At 40.1% G+C, this 16343-nt stretch overlaps 1 protein-coding gene across 1 annotated transcript in view; it reads right to left on the bottom strand.

Annotated features, from left to right (window-relative positions):
* The window catches only part of opn8a (opsin 8, group member a), a 62656-nt gene extending 47989 nt beyond the window's left edge, over positions 1-14667 (bottom strand). Inside the window, exon 1 of the mRNA XM_052523322.1 lies at positions 14589-14667. Coding sequence (XP_052379282.1) covers positions 14589-14667 — 79 coding nt within the window. The remainder of the gene's footprint in view (positions 1-14588) is intronic.
* Between the last annotated feature and the right edge of the window lie 1676 nt (positions 14668-16343).

Below are 16343 nucleotides of genomic sequence, written 5' to 3'. Positions count from 1 at the left end.
CGGTTCATCAACTAATCTAGCAATCAATTAACCAATCAAGCTCGAAAAAAGAGAGAAAGAGAGAAGAGGTTAGTCACTAGATGTCTATGTTAGAGATAATAGGAGTAGAATGTGCCAAACAGTCGTTCTCCAGCATGGCCTGATATTGGTGTTCCAGGGCAGAGCATGGCAGAGTACTGAGCATCACATGGGTGAGTGGACACTATTAATCCCTAAGTGCAGTATTTGTCATGGTAGATTGGCTCCTAAACTGAAGCCCTTGATGTATTGGTAATGTAGTGACAAGATGGCACAAAGGCCTCATTCCCTTCATCCACCTTTTTCTCTCTCCCTCTGTTCCTCTCCCTCAAGGGCTGAGGAGTGTCATCGGGGATACAGAATGTTCTATAAAAGCAACATAAAATATTTTTTTATGGATAATTGATTGCTTCAGTGCTGCCACTTGCAATGGTCTTTTAAGAGTGTCTCTCTAAACTTGCATTGTGAGAACTAACCTAATGCACCATCCTACAGTACTGAGGAAATGTGGAGATGTGGACACTGTCCAAATCAACTGTCTGGGAGTTTAGGGGTTTGGATGGTGTCTGCAGAGCAAATGAAAGGGAATTCGATGGGAACCCTCCTGCATCCAGTCTCATTTCCTAATGTCCAGTCTCATTTCCTAATGTCCAGTCTCATTTCCTCATTCCCTGGTCTTATCTCCAGTCCACTTCTTGTTAGAACTGCTAGGCCGATAGCTGGGAACGTTTGAGCATTGAACAGCCTCAAATGTGCTTTAAATGTGCTCTACGTCACCTATTTTAATAAATCTAAACCCAAAACTAAATAATGACTCAATATTTTCCTATTTACCCTCTACATCTATCTATTCATAGCCATCATATTGAAATAGCAATGCAAGCAACATCTGTGGTGGTTTGTTAATGAGCTCATTATCTAATGAGCTTAAGACTTCTATTTTATAATACTGTGTTTTTTTGGGACATTTTCACCTGGTCAATTATTGCAATGAAAACCACATGAGCTGAGCTGAACACACTGTTATTCGTTCTAACTGCTTGCCTGCATTAATGCCCCATTTGGTATAAAGACAAATATTATTTAATTGAATTGAGTCAAACACTGTCCCGACAGATTTAGCACACATTTTCATCCAAAGCGACTTACCGAATTCACCAACTTATATTCAGTGTTTCTTGCGGGAATCTAATCAGCAATCTCACCATCTGTGAGAGACATGGCCTGCTTTGACAGTGGACAACTGGTGAAAATACAGTGAATGTTCAAAACATTAGGAGCACCTTCCTAATATTGAGTTTGCACCCCCCTTTGTCCTCAGAACAGACTCAATTCGTCAGGCCGTCGTCGGCATGAACTCTACAAGGTGTCGAAAGCGTTCCACAGGGATGCTCACCCATGTTGACTCCAATGCTTCCCACAGTTGTGTCAAGATGGCTGGATGTCCTTTGGGTGGTGGACCATTCTTGATACACACAAGAAACAGTTGAGCAGCATTACAGTTCTTGTCTCACTCAAACTGGTGCGCCTGGCACCTACTACCATACACCTTTCAAAGGCACTTCAATCTTTTGTCTTGCCCATTCACTTTCTGAATGGTACGCATAAACAATCCATGTCTCAATTGTCTCAAGGCTTAAAAATCATTATTCAACCTGTCTCCTCCCCTTCATATACACTGATTGAAGTGACATCAATAAGGGATCATAGCTTTCACCTGGATTCACCTTGTCAGTCTATGTCATTTTCCTAATGTTTTGTACATTCAGTGTATATTGTTGTTTAATTAGTGGCCAGGTCAGGGACATCATTAGGCTATTTCACACGGGGTAAAACTGTTTCACAGTGAAATTGGCTAGAGGTAGAGAATAGAGAGAGGATAGATTGAAGATAGTGGTGAGGGATAAGGAGAGGACAGATAGATAGATAGATAGATAGATAGATAGATAGATAGATAGATAGATAGATATTATGGAGGATAGAGTATGGATAGACTGAGAATACATAGTTGTAGGAAGGATAGACTGAGCATATGTAGATGGAGGATAGAGGAAGGATAGACTGAGAATATGTAGATGGAGGATAGAGGAAGGATAGATTGAGAATATGTAGATGGAGGATAGAGGAAGGATAGACTGAGAATACATAGATGGAGGATAGAGGAAGGATAGACTGAGAATACATAGATGGAGGATATAGGAAGGATAGACTGAGAATATGTAGATGGAGGATAGAGGAAGGATAGACTGAGAATACATAGATGGAGGATAGAGGAAGGATAGACTGAGAATACATAGATGGAGGATAGAGGAAGGATAGACTGAGAATACATAGATGGAGGATATAGGAAGGATAGACTGAGAATACATAGATGGAGGAAGGATAGACTGAGAATACATAGATGGAGGATAGAGGAAGGATAGACTGAGAATATGTAGATGGAGGATATAGGAAGGATAGACTGAGAATACATAGATGGAGGAAGGATAGACTGAGAATACATAGATGGAGGATAGAGGAAGGATAGACTGAGAATATGTAGATGGAGGATATAGGAAGGATAGACTGAGAATACATAGATGGAGGATAGAGGAAGGATAGACTGAGAATATGTAGATGGAGGATATAGGAAGGATAGACTGAGAATATGTAGATGGAGGATAGAGGAAGGATAGACTGAGAATACATAGATGGAGGATAGAGGAAGGATAGACTGAGAATACATAGATGGAGGATAGAGGAAGGATAGACTGAGAATACATAGATGGAGGATATAGGAAGGATAGACTGAGAATATGTAGATGGAGGATATAGGAAGGATAGACTGAGAATACATAGATGGAGGAAGGATAGACTGAGAATACATAGATGGAGGATAGAGGAAGGATAGACTGAGAATATGTAGATGGAGGATATAGGAAGGATAGACTGAGAATACATAGATGGAGGATAGAGGAAGGATAGACTGAGAATATGTAGATGGAGGATATAGGAAGGATAGACTGAGAATACATAGATGGAGGAAGGATAGACTGAGAATACATAGATGGAGGATAGAGGAAGGATAGACTGAGAATATGTAGATGGAGGATATAGGAAGGATAGACTGAGAATACATAGATGGAGGAAGGATAGACTGAGAATACATAGATGGAGGATAGAGGAAGGATAGACTGAGAATATGTAGATGGAGGATATAGGAAGGATAGACTGAGAATACATAGATGGAGGATAGAGGAAGGATAGACTGAGAATATGTAGATGGAGGATATAGGAAGGATAGACTGAGAATACATAGATAGAGGATAGAGGAAGGATAGACTGAGAATACATAGATGGAGGATAGATGAAGGATAAACTGAGAATACATAGATGGAGGATAGAGGAAGGATAGACTGAGAATATGTAGATGGAGGATAGAGGAAGGATAGACTGAGAATACATAGATGGAGGATAGAGGAAGGATAGACTGAGAATATGTAGATGGAGGATATAGGAAGGATAGACTGAGAATATGTAGATGGAGGATATAGGAAGGATAGACTGAGAATATGTAGATTGAGGATATAGGAAGGATAGACTGAGAATATGTAGATTGAGGATATAGGAAGGATAGACTGAGAATATGTAGATGGAGGATAGAGGAAGGATAGACTGAGAATACATAGATGGAGGATAGAGGAAGGATAGACTGAGAATACATAGATGGAGGACAGAGGAAGGATAAACTGAGAATACATAGATGGAGGATAGAGGAAGGATAGACTGAGAATATGTAGATGGAGGATAGAGGAAGGATAGACTGAGAATATGTAGATGGAGGATAGAGGAAGGATAAACTGAGAATACATAGATGGAGGATAGAGGAAGGATAGACTGAGAATATGTAGATGGAGGATAGAGGAAGGATAGACTGAGAATACATAGATGGAGGATAGAGGAAGGATAGACTGAGAATATGTAGATGGAGGATAGAGGAAGGATAAACTGAGAATACATAAATGGAGGATAGAGGAAGAATAGACTGAGAATACATAGATGGAGGATAGAGGAAGGATAGATTGAGAATCTGTACGTACGTACATAGATGGAGGATAGAAAGAAAAATGGAGAAGATGTAGAGGACAGATGGAAGATAGCGAGTGATGGAAGATAAGGAGAGAAAATTGAGAAACAAGAGGATAGAGAGATTGTCGGAGATAGAGAGAAGATGTCTGGAAGATAGGGTTGTGGATGAATATGTACTGTAAGTGTATTGAGGCAGGATAGTTGAGAGACAGAAGGGTTGAGATGCGTGCTGCTCAAACTCTGCACAGGCACAACAGCTTTGTTCGTGTGTCTAGTGAACATCACATATGGCTGTGGATAAATAATAAACCAGAGCACTCATATAGGCAGGCCATAGGAGATACACAATGTTCTCTTTGCATAGAACTATAACATATGACTATACTTTCATTCTCCAGGTAGTTGTTATATAATCAATTATAAAATGGCTTTGGAGAAATTACACATGGATACCATTCAACTACTCAGTATGAGATCAACAAAAAAAACTACTCAGAATGCACCATAATGGACAGCCAGTCCTTCAGAGAGTGGTTTAAAGTCATAGATTAAACTATGTGGAAGCTTGCGTGGGATGTTACACATTTTTTTACTTTCATCCTCCTGTAGGCATAAATATGGAGATCAGGTTCTCACTCAATCTATTTCAATTGTTAATAAATGAAATAAAATCACATTTGACATGCTTCATTAGCAACTGGTATAGACTGTCAAAGTGGAAGGAATTCTTTCAAAATGTTACTAATGAATAAACAATGAAAGCAGAAATATCTTGAGTCTATAAGTATTCAACTCCTTTGTTATGGCAAGCCTAAATGTTTTTAACAAGTCACATAATAAGTTGCATGGGTAAAAATAAAACAATCTGACATTGAATATCCCTCTGAGCATGGGGAAGTTATTCATTACTCTTTGGATGGTGTATCAATACACCCAGTCACTACAGCGATACAGGCATCCTTCAGTTGCTGGAGAGGAAGGAAACTGCAGGATTTCACCCTGATTCCAAAGGTGACAATAAAACAGCCAGAGTTTAATGGCTGTGACAGGAGAAAACTGAGGATGGATCAACAGCATTGTAGTTACTCCACATTACTAACCTAATTTACAAAGTGAAAAGAAGGAAGCCTGTACAGAACACAAATATTACAAAACATGCATCTTGTTTGCAACAAGGCACTAAAGTAATACTGCAAGAAAAACGTGGCAAAGCAATTAACTTTTTGTCCTGAATATAAAGTATTATGCAAATCCACTACAACACATTACTGAGTATCACTCTACATATTTTCAAGCATAGTTGTGACTGGATCATAGACTAGTCCAGATAACTGTATAGACGAGTCCAGATAACGGTATTGGCTAGTCCAGATAACTGTATAGACTAGTCCAGGTAACTGTATAGACTAGTCCAGATAACGGTATTGGCTAGTCCAGATAACTGTATAGACTAGTCCAGGTAACTGTATAGACTAGTCCAGGTAACTGTATAGACTAGTCCAGGTAACTGTATAGACTAGTCCAGGTAACTGTATAGACTAGTCCAGGTAACTGTATAGACTAGTCCAGATAACTGTATAGACTAGTCCAGGTAACTGTATAGACGAGTCCAGATAACGGTATTGGCTAGTCCAGATAACTGTATAGACTAGTCCAGGTAACTGTATAGACTAGTCCAGATAACGGTATTGGCTAGTCCAGATAACTGTATAGACTAGTCCAGGTAACTGTATTGACTAGTCCAGATAACGGTATTGACTAGTCCAGATAACGGTATTGGCTAGTCCAGGTAACTGTATAGACGAGTCCAGATAACGGTATAGACTAGTCCAGATAACTGTATAGACTAGTCCAGATAACTGTATTGGCTAGTCCAGATAACTGTATTGACTAGTCCAGATAACTGTATTGACTAGTCCAGATAACGGTATTGGCTAGTCCAGGTAACTGTATAGACTAGTCCAGGTAACTGTATTGGCTAGTCCAGGTAACTGTATAGACTAGTCCAGATAACGGTATTGGCTAGTCCAGATAACTGTATAGACTAGTCCAGATAACTGTATTGACTAGTCCAGATAACTGTATAGACTAGTCCAGGTAACTGTATTGACTAGTCCAGATAACTGTATAGACTAGTCCAGGTAACTGTATTGGCTAGTCCAGATAACTGTATAGACTAGTCCAGATAACGGTATTGGCTAGTCCAGGTAACTGTATTGGCTAGTCCAGGTAACTGTATAGACTAGTCCAGATAACGGTATTGGCTAGTCCAGATAACTGTATAGACTAGTCCAGATAACTGTATTGACTAGTCCAGATAACTGTATAGACTAGTCCAGGTAACTGTATTGACTAGTCCAGATAACTGTATAGACTAGTCCAGGTAACTGTATTGACTAGTCCAGATAACTGTATAGACTAGTCCAGGTAACTGTATAGACTAGTCCAGGTAACTGTATTGACTAGTCCAGATAACTGTATAGACTAGTCCAGATAACTGTATAGACGAGTCCAGATAACTGTATAGACTAGTCCAGATAACTGTATAGACGAGTCCAGATAACGGTATTGGCTAGTCCAGATAACTGTATAGACTAGTCCAGGTAACTGTATTGACTAGTCCAGATAACTGTATAGACTAGTCCAGATAACTGTATAGACGAGTCCAGATAACTGTATAGATTAGTCCAGGTAACTGTATTGGCTAGTCCAGATAACGGTATTGGCTAGTCCAGGTAACTGTATAGACTAGTCCAGATAACGGTATTGGCTAGTCCAGATAACTGTATAGACTAGTCCAGATAACGGTATTGGCTAGTCCAGATAACTGTATAGACTAGTCCAGGTAACTGTATTGGCTAGTCCAGATAACTGTATTGACTAGTCCAGGTAACTGTATAGACTAGTCCAGATAACGGTATTGGCTAGTCCAGATAACTGTATAGACTAGTCCAGGTAACTGTATTGACTAGTCCAGATAACTGTATAGACTAGTCCAGGTAACTGTATAGACTAGTCCAGATAACTGTATAGACTAGTTCAGATAACTGTATTGACTAGTCCATATAACTGTATAGACTAGTCCAGGTAACTGTATTGACTAGTCCAGATAACTGTATTGACTAGTCCAGATAACTGTATTGACTAGTTCAGATAACTGTATAGACTAGTTCAGATAACTGTATAGACTAGTCCAGATAACTGTATAGACTAGTCCAGGTAACTGTATTGACTAGTCCAGGTAACTGTATTGACTAGTCCAGATAACTGTATTGACTAGTTCAGATAACTATATTGACTAGTCCAGATAACTGTATTGACTAGTTCAGATAACTGTATAGACTAGTTCAGATAACTGTATAGACTAGTCCAGATAACTGTATAGACTAGTCCAGATAACTGTATTGACTAGTCCAGATAACTGTATTGACTAGTCCAGATAACTGTATAGACTAGTCCAGATAACTGTATTGACTAGTCCAGATAACTGTATTGAGTCTTGTTGGTTCCAGACTCGGTGCATCGGTACTGCTTGCCATGCGGAAGCAGAGAGAATAGTCTATGAAAGAAGCCCGAAAAATGTAATCAATTTTAACATGGACAGCAGAGAAATATGATTAGTATTTGCGACATTGAAGATCCATACAGATGTAGGACCTTAATTGTATTACTCTTTTGTTGCTGCAAAGCAGAAAATGCAAACGTATAGTGCATTTGAGTTTTAAAAAGGCTTCTAAAGTTTCCACTTTGAAATGACAGACTTGATTTGATCTAACGAAAAACAAATCAACCTATAATCCACATAACTGGCTCAAATTATGATCCTACATCTGTATGAACCTTAATATTGATCATAGCTCACAGCCAGACAGAACATAGCAGCATGCCATGACTTCTAATGAGTTGGATTCAATTAGGAAGGTTAGTTGTTACGTAGGCCCAATCAATGGCATCACAAGGTGAGGGGCCCCCATAGGAACTCAAGTCATTTTTACCAGCAACTGTCCTCCGTGTACATCCACAAGTGCTCAACATGCAGGTAATTGGTCTCATAATGACTACCGTGGATGGAGGTAAAGCCATCCAGGAGAATGAGCTCTGATCCCAGGTGGGCTGATGTAGATCTGTCTCCAGCAACCAGTCATCATAATTATTAACCCCCCATTTGTAGCGCCCCAGTGAGTGCATTTAATTGATCCAATTTGCTGGCCTAATTAATTTATCCTCGTCTAAGATATGATGCAGGGCTGTAATCCCCATGAGGCTACCCACTTGGCACAGACGTCAGTTCAACGTCTAGATTTGATTGACATTTGGTTGAGTTGTTAACTAATGTGAATTCAACGTGAAATCAACTAAAAATGTCACCATGTCATTAGTGTGAAAAATAAACAAAATGCCCTTAAATTTATGATTTTTTGCAAATCCATTTAGTTTTCCACATTTTTTCAACGTCGACACATTTAGTTTTTGGGTTGAAAATATATGGAAACAATGTTGATTCAAACAGTTTTTGCCCAATTGGTACTGTTGAACAGCAGGGTCCCTGCAGTCCATCTTACTGGACGCAATGAGAGGGATTCCACCAGACCTTAATTAGCTATTACAACCACAAGAGCAGCTAAGGGGACTGTATCTGTCAACATCAGATCAAGGAGACTCATGTAGCTCACCAAATAGCAATCTGAATAAAACTTCATTTTTGACGTTTTTCCAGTAAGCTACAATTACACAGACAATTGTAAAATATCATGACAATGAGCTAGTAAAAAATTGCACAGAGGAGATTGATGGGTCCAATTGATTTGACTCTGAGGGTTCACCAATAGTATTTTCCATTAACTAGATGCATGGAAAGGCATTGATCATCCCTGGTATTCACATCATGTTATAACAGTGACACAATCGTTGAAAGGTATTGAAAGCCTGCTCCAATACGGATCATTACATGAGATGGAGAAGACTCCTTCATATCTCTCTCTCTCTCTCTCTCTCTCTCTCTCTCTCTCTCTCTCTCTCTCTCTCTCTCTCTCTCTCTCTCTCTCTCTCTGTCTCTCTCTCTCGCTCGCTTCTCTCTCTCACACCTCACACTCTCTCTCTCACCTCTCTCTTTTTCATAATGTCACATGTGTAATTACATTCCTCTGGGTCATTATTTTCCCACTTTTCTCAGATTACGGCAAAAGCTAATCTAATAAAATATATGACTGGAACGACTAGAACAAACTGCAAACATCACTGAAGCTGGAGACTCATATCTCCCTCACTAACTTTAAACACCAGCTATCAGAGCAGCTCACAGATCACTGCACCTGTACATAGCCCATCTGTAAATAGCCCATCCAACTACCTCATCCCCATATTATTTATTTTGCTCCTTTACACCCGAGTATCTCTACTTGCACATTCATCTTCTGCACATCTATCACTCCAGTGTTTAATTGCTAAATTGTAATTATTTCACCACTATTGCCTTTTTATTGCCTTACCTCCCTTATCCTACCTCATTTGCACACTCTGTATATAGACTGTATTGTGTATTATTGACTGTATGTTTGTTTATCCCATGTGTAACTCTGTGTTGTTGTTTGTGTCACACTGCTTTGCTTTATTTTGGCCAGGTTGTAGTTGCAAATGAGAACTTGTTCTCAGACTAGCCTACCTGGTTAAATAAAGGTGGGGGAAAAAATCATAAAAATATGCTAAATCAAGCTTCATAATCCATTATGGATCTATAATCATCATGCCTCAACTCTCATCACCTAAACCAGGGGTCCCCAATTACACTCAGCCATGGGCCAGTTTTTCCTTGAGTGGATGGTCGGGGGGGCCGGAACACATAATTCATTATTTGTACACTGCAAATTGCCCACAAGAATCACAAACAGATACAGTATTTGACAAAAGCTAAATCATTTCAAACCCTGATTACATTGGGATACGATCACATTCTCCTCTCTATTCATGGAATACTTGGGGAAGATTTCCCAGAATTTAAATCACTTTGAGCTGATTTCCTGGTGATTTTCCTGGTGATTTTCCAGTCTTTTACAGTCTTTTATGTACAATGTTGTTGTTTTTTAAGCAGGATTGTATTATTTTATTATTATTTATTTTTTTGCTCAGAAAACTTGGGGGGGATGAAATAAAACCACCCACGGTCTGCGTGTAGGGGAACCGTGACCTTAACCATACTAGCAGGTTGACACCCCATGTTACCCTTTTTCCTCTCCAATAGGAACCTCTCCACATCTGACCTGTTTTATCACCCTTCTCCCCTCTCCTAACCTGTTACCCAGAAAACATGCTTGAGGTCCAGCTAGCTACAGCAAACATAATAATGGAACATTAATTAGAAAATTGATTGCAGCCCACGTTTCTCACATTAGAGATATTTGATTAATGTGGCCTGAATCATTCTGGTTTCAATCTCGTTTATATAACGTCTCCCTCCACCTCAACACACCACCCTCCCCTCCAACCCTCCCTCCAAACCCCGCCAGTCCCATATTCTGATGGAGATTTAATTAAACCAAGGGGAAATATGGTGGCACTACATGTTCATTCTTCCTCCACAGGTTTATAATCTGAATGTAATCTCCCATTGCTCAGTGAAAGGGAAGGATGTGAGGCTTTGTCCTTCAGAAAGCCAACAGAACCTTGACAGAACAATCCACAACAACCGTAGGTGGAAAAGGAGAATCGGTGGTGAAATATCTCAATGGAAATGATTTATGATGCATCTACAATGTAAATTCATTGCTGCCTGTGTGAAGTAGACATGCCGCCTACGTCAGGTTACTCGAGTGGCCAACTGAAAGACCTCTTGTCAATAGAAAATATCTTTCAATTTTCATGTGTAAAGAATGGCATGTTTTCCTTGTGTCACACACACAGGGAGAGGGAGAGGGAGAGGGAACTGGGGGTCAAGGAGACACAGGATGAGCTGTAGCGGGCGTGGCAGGAGGAGATGTAACACACACTCTCGCCGGCGATGGCCAATGCACTCGTGAAAACATCCTATCTCTCGCTCTCTGTTTGGTAGCCTACAGCATACAGATTTGAGTCCTTTCTTTCCATCCTGTGTTTTCCCGTGATTGTATTTGAAATATAGAGAAAGGCCTGTTTTGTCTGTATGCTGTTCACTGACAGCATACATTCCTGACTGTAGGCTACTGTATGCCTTTATTGTATTGTTTTTGGGCTACAAACAATCCACAGCAAAGCAATTTTTTTAAATAAGCTATTTATCCTCTGTGGCTAAATTATTGGCCTTCTCATGGTGTAGTAGGCTATTCTGAATTATTGCATTTCATTCTGAACAGACAGTACTAATTCTATAACTTTATAACTAGCTAATGTACTTCTCTTTCAGGGGTGCTGCAGAATCTCCAGCAACTCTGTGGAGATGAGACTTGCAGGCTCATGTCTATCAGAGACACTGAGGTTTAAAGTACTGGAGACTGCGTCCAAGATGTCAGACCATTTTTTTCAAGTTAATCAGGGTACTCACATTCACATATGCTGATTCATGGACCGTCTATATCCAAGTTGCATCCCATTTATGTGGACCAACATCACATTGGATAAATATAAAATGTTAATATCGTAACGAACATCTTATAAAGAATTATGAATTTCAATTTGTTGTGACTAATGTAAAATAGTTGGCGAATGTTAGCTAGACTAGGGGTTAGGGTTAGGGGTTAAGGTTAGGGTTAAGGCTAAGGTTAGGGTTAGGGGTTAAGGTTAGGGTTAGGGGAAGGGTTAGCTGACATGCTTAGTATTTGCAAAGTAGCTAAAAGGTAGTAAGTAGATTTGACACATTTTAACCAACAGGACACCTTCACTGCTGAAGGCTGAGGTCCAGGGATGACAGAGTAAAGTAGAAAGTGAGAGAACTCCAATATTTATGGCACCTAGGCACCAGGGATAGGAGTGTGTGCGTGTGCTTGTGCATGTGTGTGTGTGTGTGCTTCCATGCCGATGTGTGATAAAAATGTGTCTTTGTTTGAGATTTTTTTTTAAGTGAGTGATTTTACGCTCAAACCTATTAACATCATGATCATGCAAGTGTTGGAGAGGTGACACGTCGAAAGTGTTTGAAATGTGAAGCTGAAAGAGAATAAAGCTTAAGTTCTACAGAGTCATGTGAATAAAGATTGAGTTCTACAGAGTCGTGAATAAAGCTTAAGTTCTACAGAGTCATGTGAATAAAGCTTGAGTTCTACAGAGTCACATGAATAAAGCTTAAGTTCTACAGAGTCATGAATAAAGCTTGAGTTCTACAGAGTCATGTGAATAAAGCTTGAGTTCTACAGAGTCATGTGAATAAAGCTTGAGTTCTACAGATTCGTGTGAATAAAGCTTGAGTTCTACAGAGTCATGTGAATAAAGATTGAGTTCTACAGAGTCACATGAATAAAGCTTAAGTTCTACAGAGTCATGAATAAAGCTTGCGTTCTACAGAGTCATGTGAATAAAGCTTGAGTTCTACAGAGTCATGTGAATAAAGCTTGAGTTCTACAGATTCGTGTGAATAAAGCTTGAGTTCTACAGAGTCATGTGAATAAAGATTGAGTTCTACAGAGTCACATGAATAAGGCTTAAGTTCTACAGAGTCATGTGAATAAAGCTTGAGTTCTACAGAGTCATGTGAATAAAGCTTGAGTTCTACAGAGTCATGTGAATAAAGTTTGAGTTCTACAGAGTCATGTGAATAAAGCTTGAGTTCTACAGAGTCATGTGAATAAAGCTTGAGTTCTACAGAGTCATGTGAATAAAGCTTGAGTTCTACAGAGTCATGTGAATAAAGCTTGAGTTCTACAGAGTCGTGTGAATTAAGCTTGAGTTCTACAGAGTCATGTGAATGAAGATTGAGTTCTACAGAGTCACATGAATAAAGCTTAAGTTCTACAGAGGCATGTGAATAAAGCTTGAGTTCTACAGAGTCATGTGAATAAAGCTTGAGTTCTACAGTCACATGAATAAAGATTGAGATCTACGGTCACATGAATAAAGATTGAGTTCTACAGTCACATGAATAAAGATTGAGTTCTACATTCACATGAATAAAGATTGAGTTCTACAGTCACATGAATAAAGATTGAGTTCTACAGTCAGATGGTTAAAGATTGAGTTCTACAGTCACATGAATAAAGATTGAGTTCTACAGTCACATGAATAAAGATTGAGTTCTACAGTCACATGAATAAAGATTGAATACTAAAGATTCTACAGAGTACATGCAGACAGGATCAAGGTTCCATGTTCAGACACCACCTCTGTTACACCCGAGTCAACCTACAGTTAAACTGTTCCATAGCTAATAGAAAAACACAACATCTTCAATATCACCAAGTATGGTCCAATTCAGCTCTATGGAACTGCTTGGAAATGTTGTGGAAGCATGCACTAAACAAGAGATAGTGTGCAGAGATCAGAATTATAACTGGAAAGACTGGACTGCTGTAGCACACTTCAGCAACAAACGATAAGCAACAGCTTGTGTAAAATCAATGGATGCACAATTACCATTAGTCACCTGACAAAGATCCTTGAAGGATCTAAACATGGTTTGTTTTCGAATTAAGGTACATGGTGGAGTTTATGAGTGTGCAGGCTCTATTTCTTTCGCACAATAACCATTCACACATCAACAGAACTAGATCACACATTACCAATCATTGAAAAGACAGCTGTAATGCTTTGTGTCCAATCAATTCTTCTGTAACTGCAACCTATTGTATACAGTACACTGAGTTGACAAAGCATTAGGAACACCATTCTCTTTCCATGACAGACTCACCAGTTGATTCCAGGTGAAAGCTCTGATCCCTTATTGGTATCACTTGTTAAATCCACTTAAATCAGTGTAGATGAAGGGGAGGAGACAGGTTAAATAAGGATTTTCAAGCCGTGAGACAATTGAAACATGGATTGTATATGTGTGCCATTCAGCGGGTGAAAGATTTAAGTGTCTTTGAACAGGGTATGGTAGTAGATGCCAGGCGCACCAGTTAGTGATGTTTTTTTCACACTCAACAGTTTCCCGTGTGTATCATGAATGATCCACCACCTAAAGGACATCCAGCCAACATGACACAACTGTGTCAACATGAAACGCTTTCAACACCTTTTAAAGTCCCCAAAAAATTGAGGCTGTTCTGAGGGCAAAAAGGCGTGCAACTCAATATTAGGAAGGTGTTCCTCATGTTTTGTACACTCAGTGTATAACGCCTATATCGTCTATCGATATGACTTGGTGTGAAAACCTCAAAACGCAGAGAGTCTGTACAAATCCCTTTCCATCATCTCTAATCACCATCTCCCCCCCCCAAAAAATACATGATGCACTAAAATCGAAACTCCTGCCATTTGTGTTTCAAACTCCAAACTACCAGCCCCATGCTGAATGCTGAACAGGGAATCCACATAGGGAAACAAATGAAAAAGAAGAAGGAATTAAAAGAGAACAGCAGTACCAGCTGTAAGTAACTCACCTATCACCACTAGGTACATGCCTGCCCAGTGGTCCACAGTGGGCGACAGTTTGGACGTGTATTTGTTGTCCTCCTCCATGCTCCTCTCCCACAGACAGACCAGACCAGTACGGATAAGTATTCAAACTCCCCAAACGGTGCCAGCGAGAGAAGTAGACCTCCAACAGGGACACAGGCTCATCTGAACAAGGCTTATCCTTGACATTACCACAGGTAACATTTTCAATCAGCTCCTAGAATCTTTATATTCCCTCTCCATAATGGACTCCCACACATATGCACCCAGACATGCTAAGTACACACACACACACACACGCGCGCGCACACACACACACACACACCTCCCCTTCCCCGCTGAGCCGATTAGGATGACAACTGTCAACTGTGAGTGTAAGTACACTCATGAAAATGCTCACACTCATGTACACACACACTCCTGCCCTGGGTGAATGGTGCAGTCTTTCTATGCTCCTGTCCAAATTTCACTTGAACCCTTCTGTGCTAACAGCATTTTCTTCACAGTGTTTTAGTGTGTGTGTGTGTGTGTGTGTGTGTGTGTGTGTGTGTGTGTGTGTGTGTGTGTGTGTGTGTGTGTGTGTGTGTGTGTGTGTGTGTGTGTGTGTGTGTGTGTGTGTGTGTGTGTGTGCGTGTGTGTGTGTGTGTGTGTGTGTGTGTGTGTGTGTGTGTGTGTGTGTGTGTGTGTGTGTGTGTGTGTGTGTGTGTGTGTGTGTGTGCGTGCGTGCGTGTGCGTGTGTGTGTGTCATGGTGTGTGGAAAAAGGGAACACTATCTAATCCAGCCAAAACTCTCCTGGTCCTCCTCCTGTAGAGCGAATAACACCTTTTGGCAAAGCCACAAATACAGCCACAAATACAGACAGACAGACAGACACACACACACTGAGTGCATTACGAGGAGAGATACTGTAGCAAAGCAGCAAGGAGAGCCCCAGTGCCTGTCGTTCCATAGAAGCCTCGTCGGAGAGGAGCTAGTCTACAGCTGTTTCAAACTAGGCATACTTACTCTCCAAGAATTACCTTGACACACTGGGAAAAGTCAGAAGGCATTATTCAAAATTATCCCTGTTTTGCAGCCTCATATGGCCAAATTACCTCCACAATTAAAGCTAGAATCTAATCATCTGTTTTGGTAAAAAGATGAGGAATGGGCCTATATAAATTAGACACATCTACTCATTCCAGGGTTTTTCTTTACTTTTACAATTTTCTTCATTATAGAATAATATTGAAGACATCGAAACTATGACATAACACAAATGGAATCATGTCTTAACCAAAAAAGTGTTGAACAAATCCAAATATATTTTATATTTGAGATTCTTTAAAGTAGCCACCCTGTGCCTTGATGACAGCTTTGCACACTCTTGGCATCTGGATCGACAGAGTTTGAAAAACCATGTGCTAAATGACCAAAATGTAAAAATGAAGGAAAAAACAGGGCTTCACTCCCATCAGTGAATCTGAAGATGGTGTTCTGCAGTGCCCCTTTAATAATAATAGAGGCTTTACTGATCAGTGGTCCTGAGTGAGTATGGGAGGATGGAAGAACAATTCCAGCCATTCAGACCAAAGGTTAGTGAGGGGTGGCTGATGACACCTGTGATTGTGAGGAACGGAGATGGACAGGTGCGAGTTTCCAAGAAACATCTTCTTCTTATGGCTTGGGGGCAGTATTTCGACGTCTGGATGAGAAGCGTGCCCAAAGTTAACTGACTGTTACTCAGGCCCAGAAGCTA

The sequence above is a fragment of the Oncorhynchus keta genome, chromosome 8, assembly GCF_023373465.1.
Source record: "Oncorhynchus keta strain PuntledgeMale-10-30-2019 chromosome 8, Oket_V2, whole genome shotgun sequence".
Classification (NCBI taxonomy): domain Eukaryota; kingdom Metazoa; phylum Chordata; class Actinopteri; order Salmoniformes; family Salmonidae; genus Oncorhynchus; species Oncorhynchus keta.
This window is presented reverse-complemented; position numbering and strand designations above follow the sequence as displayed.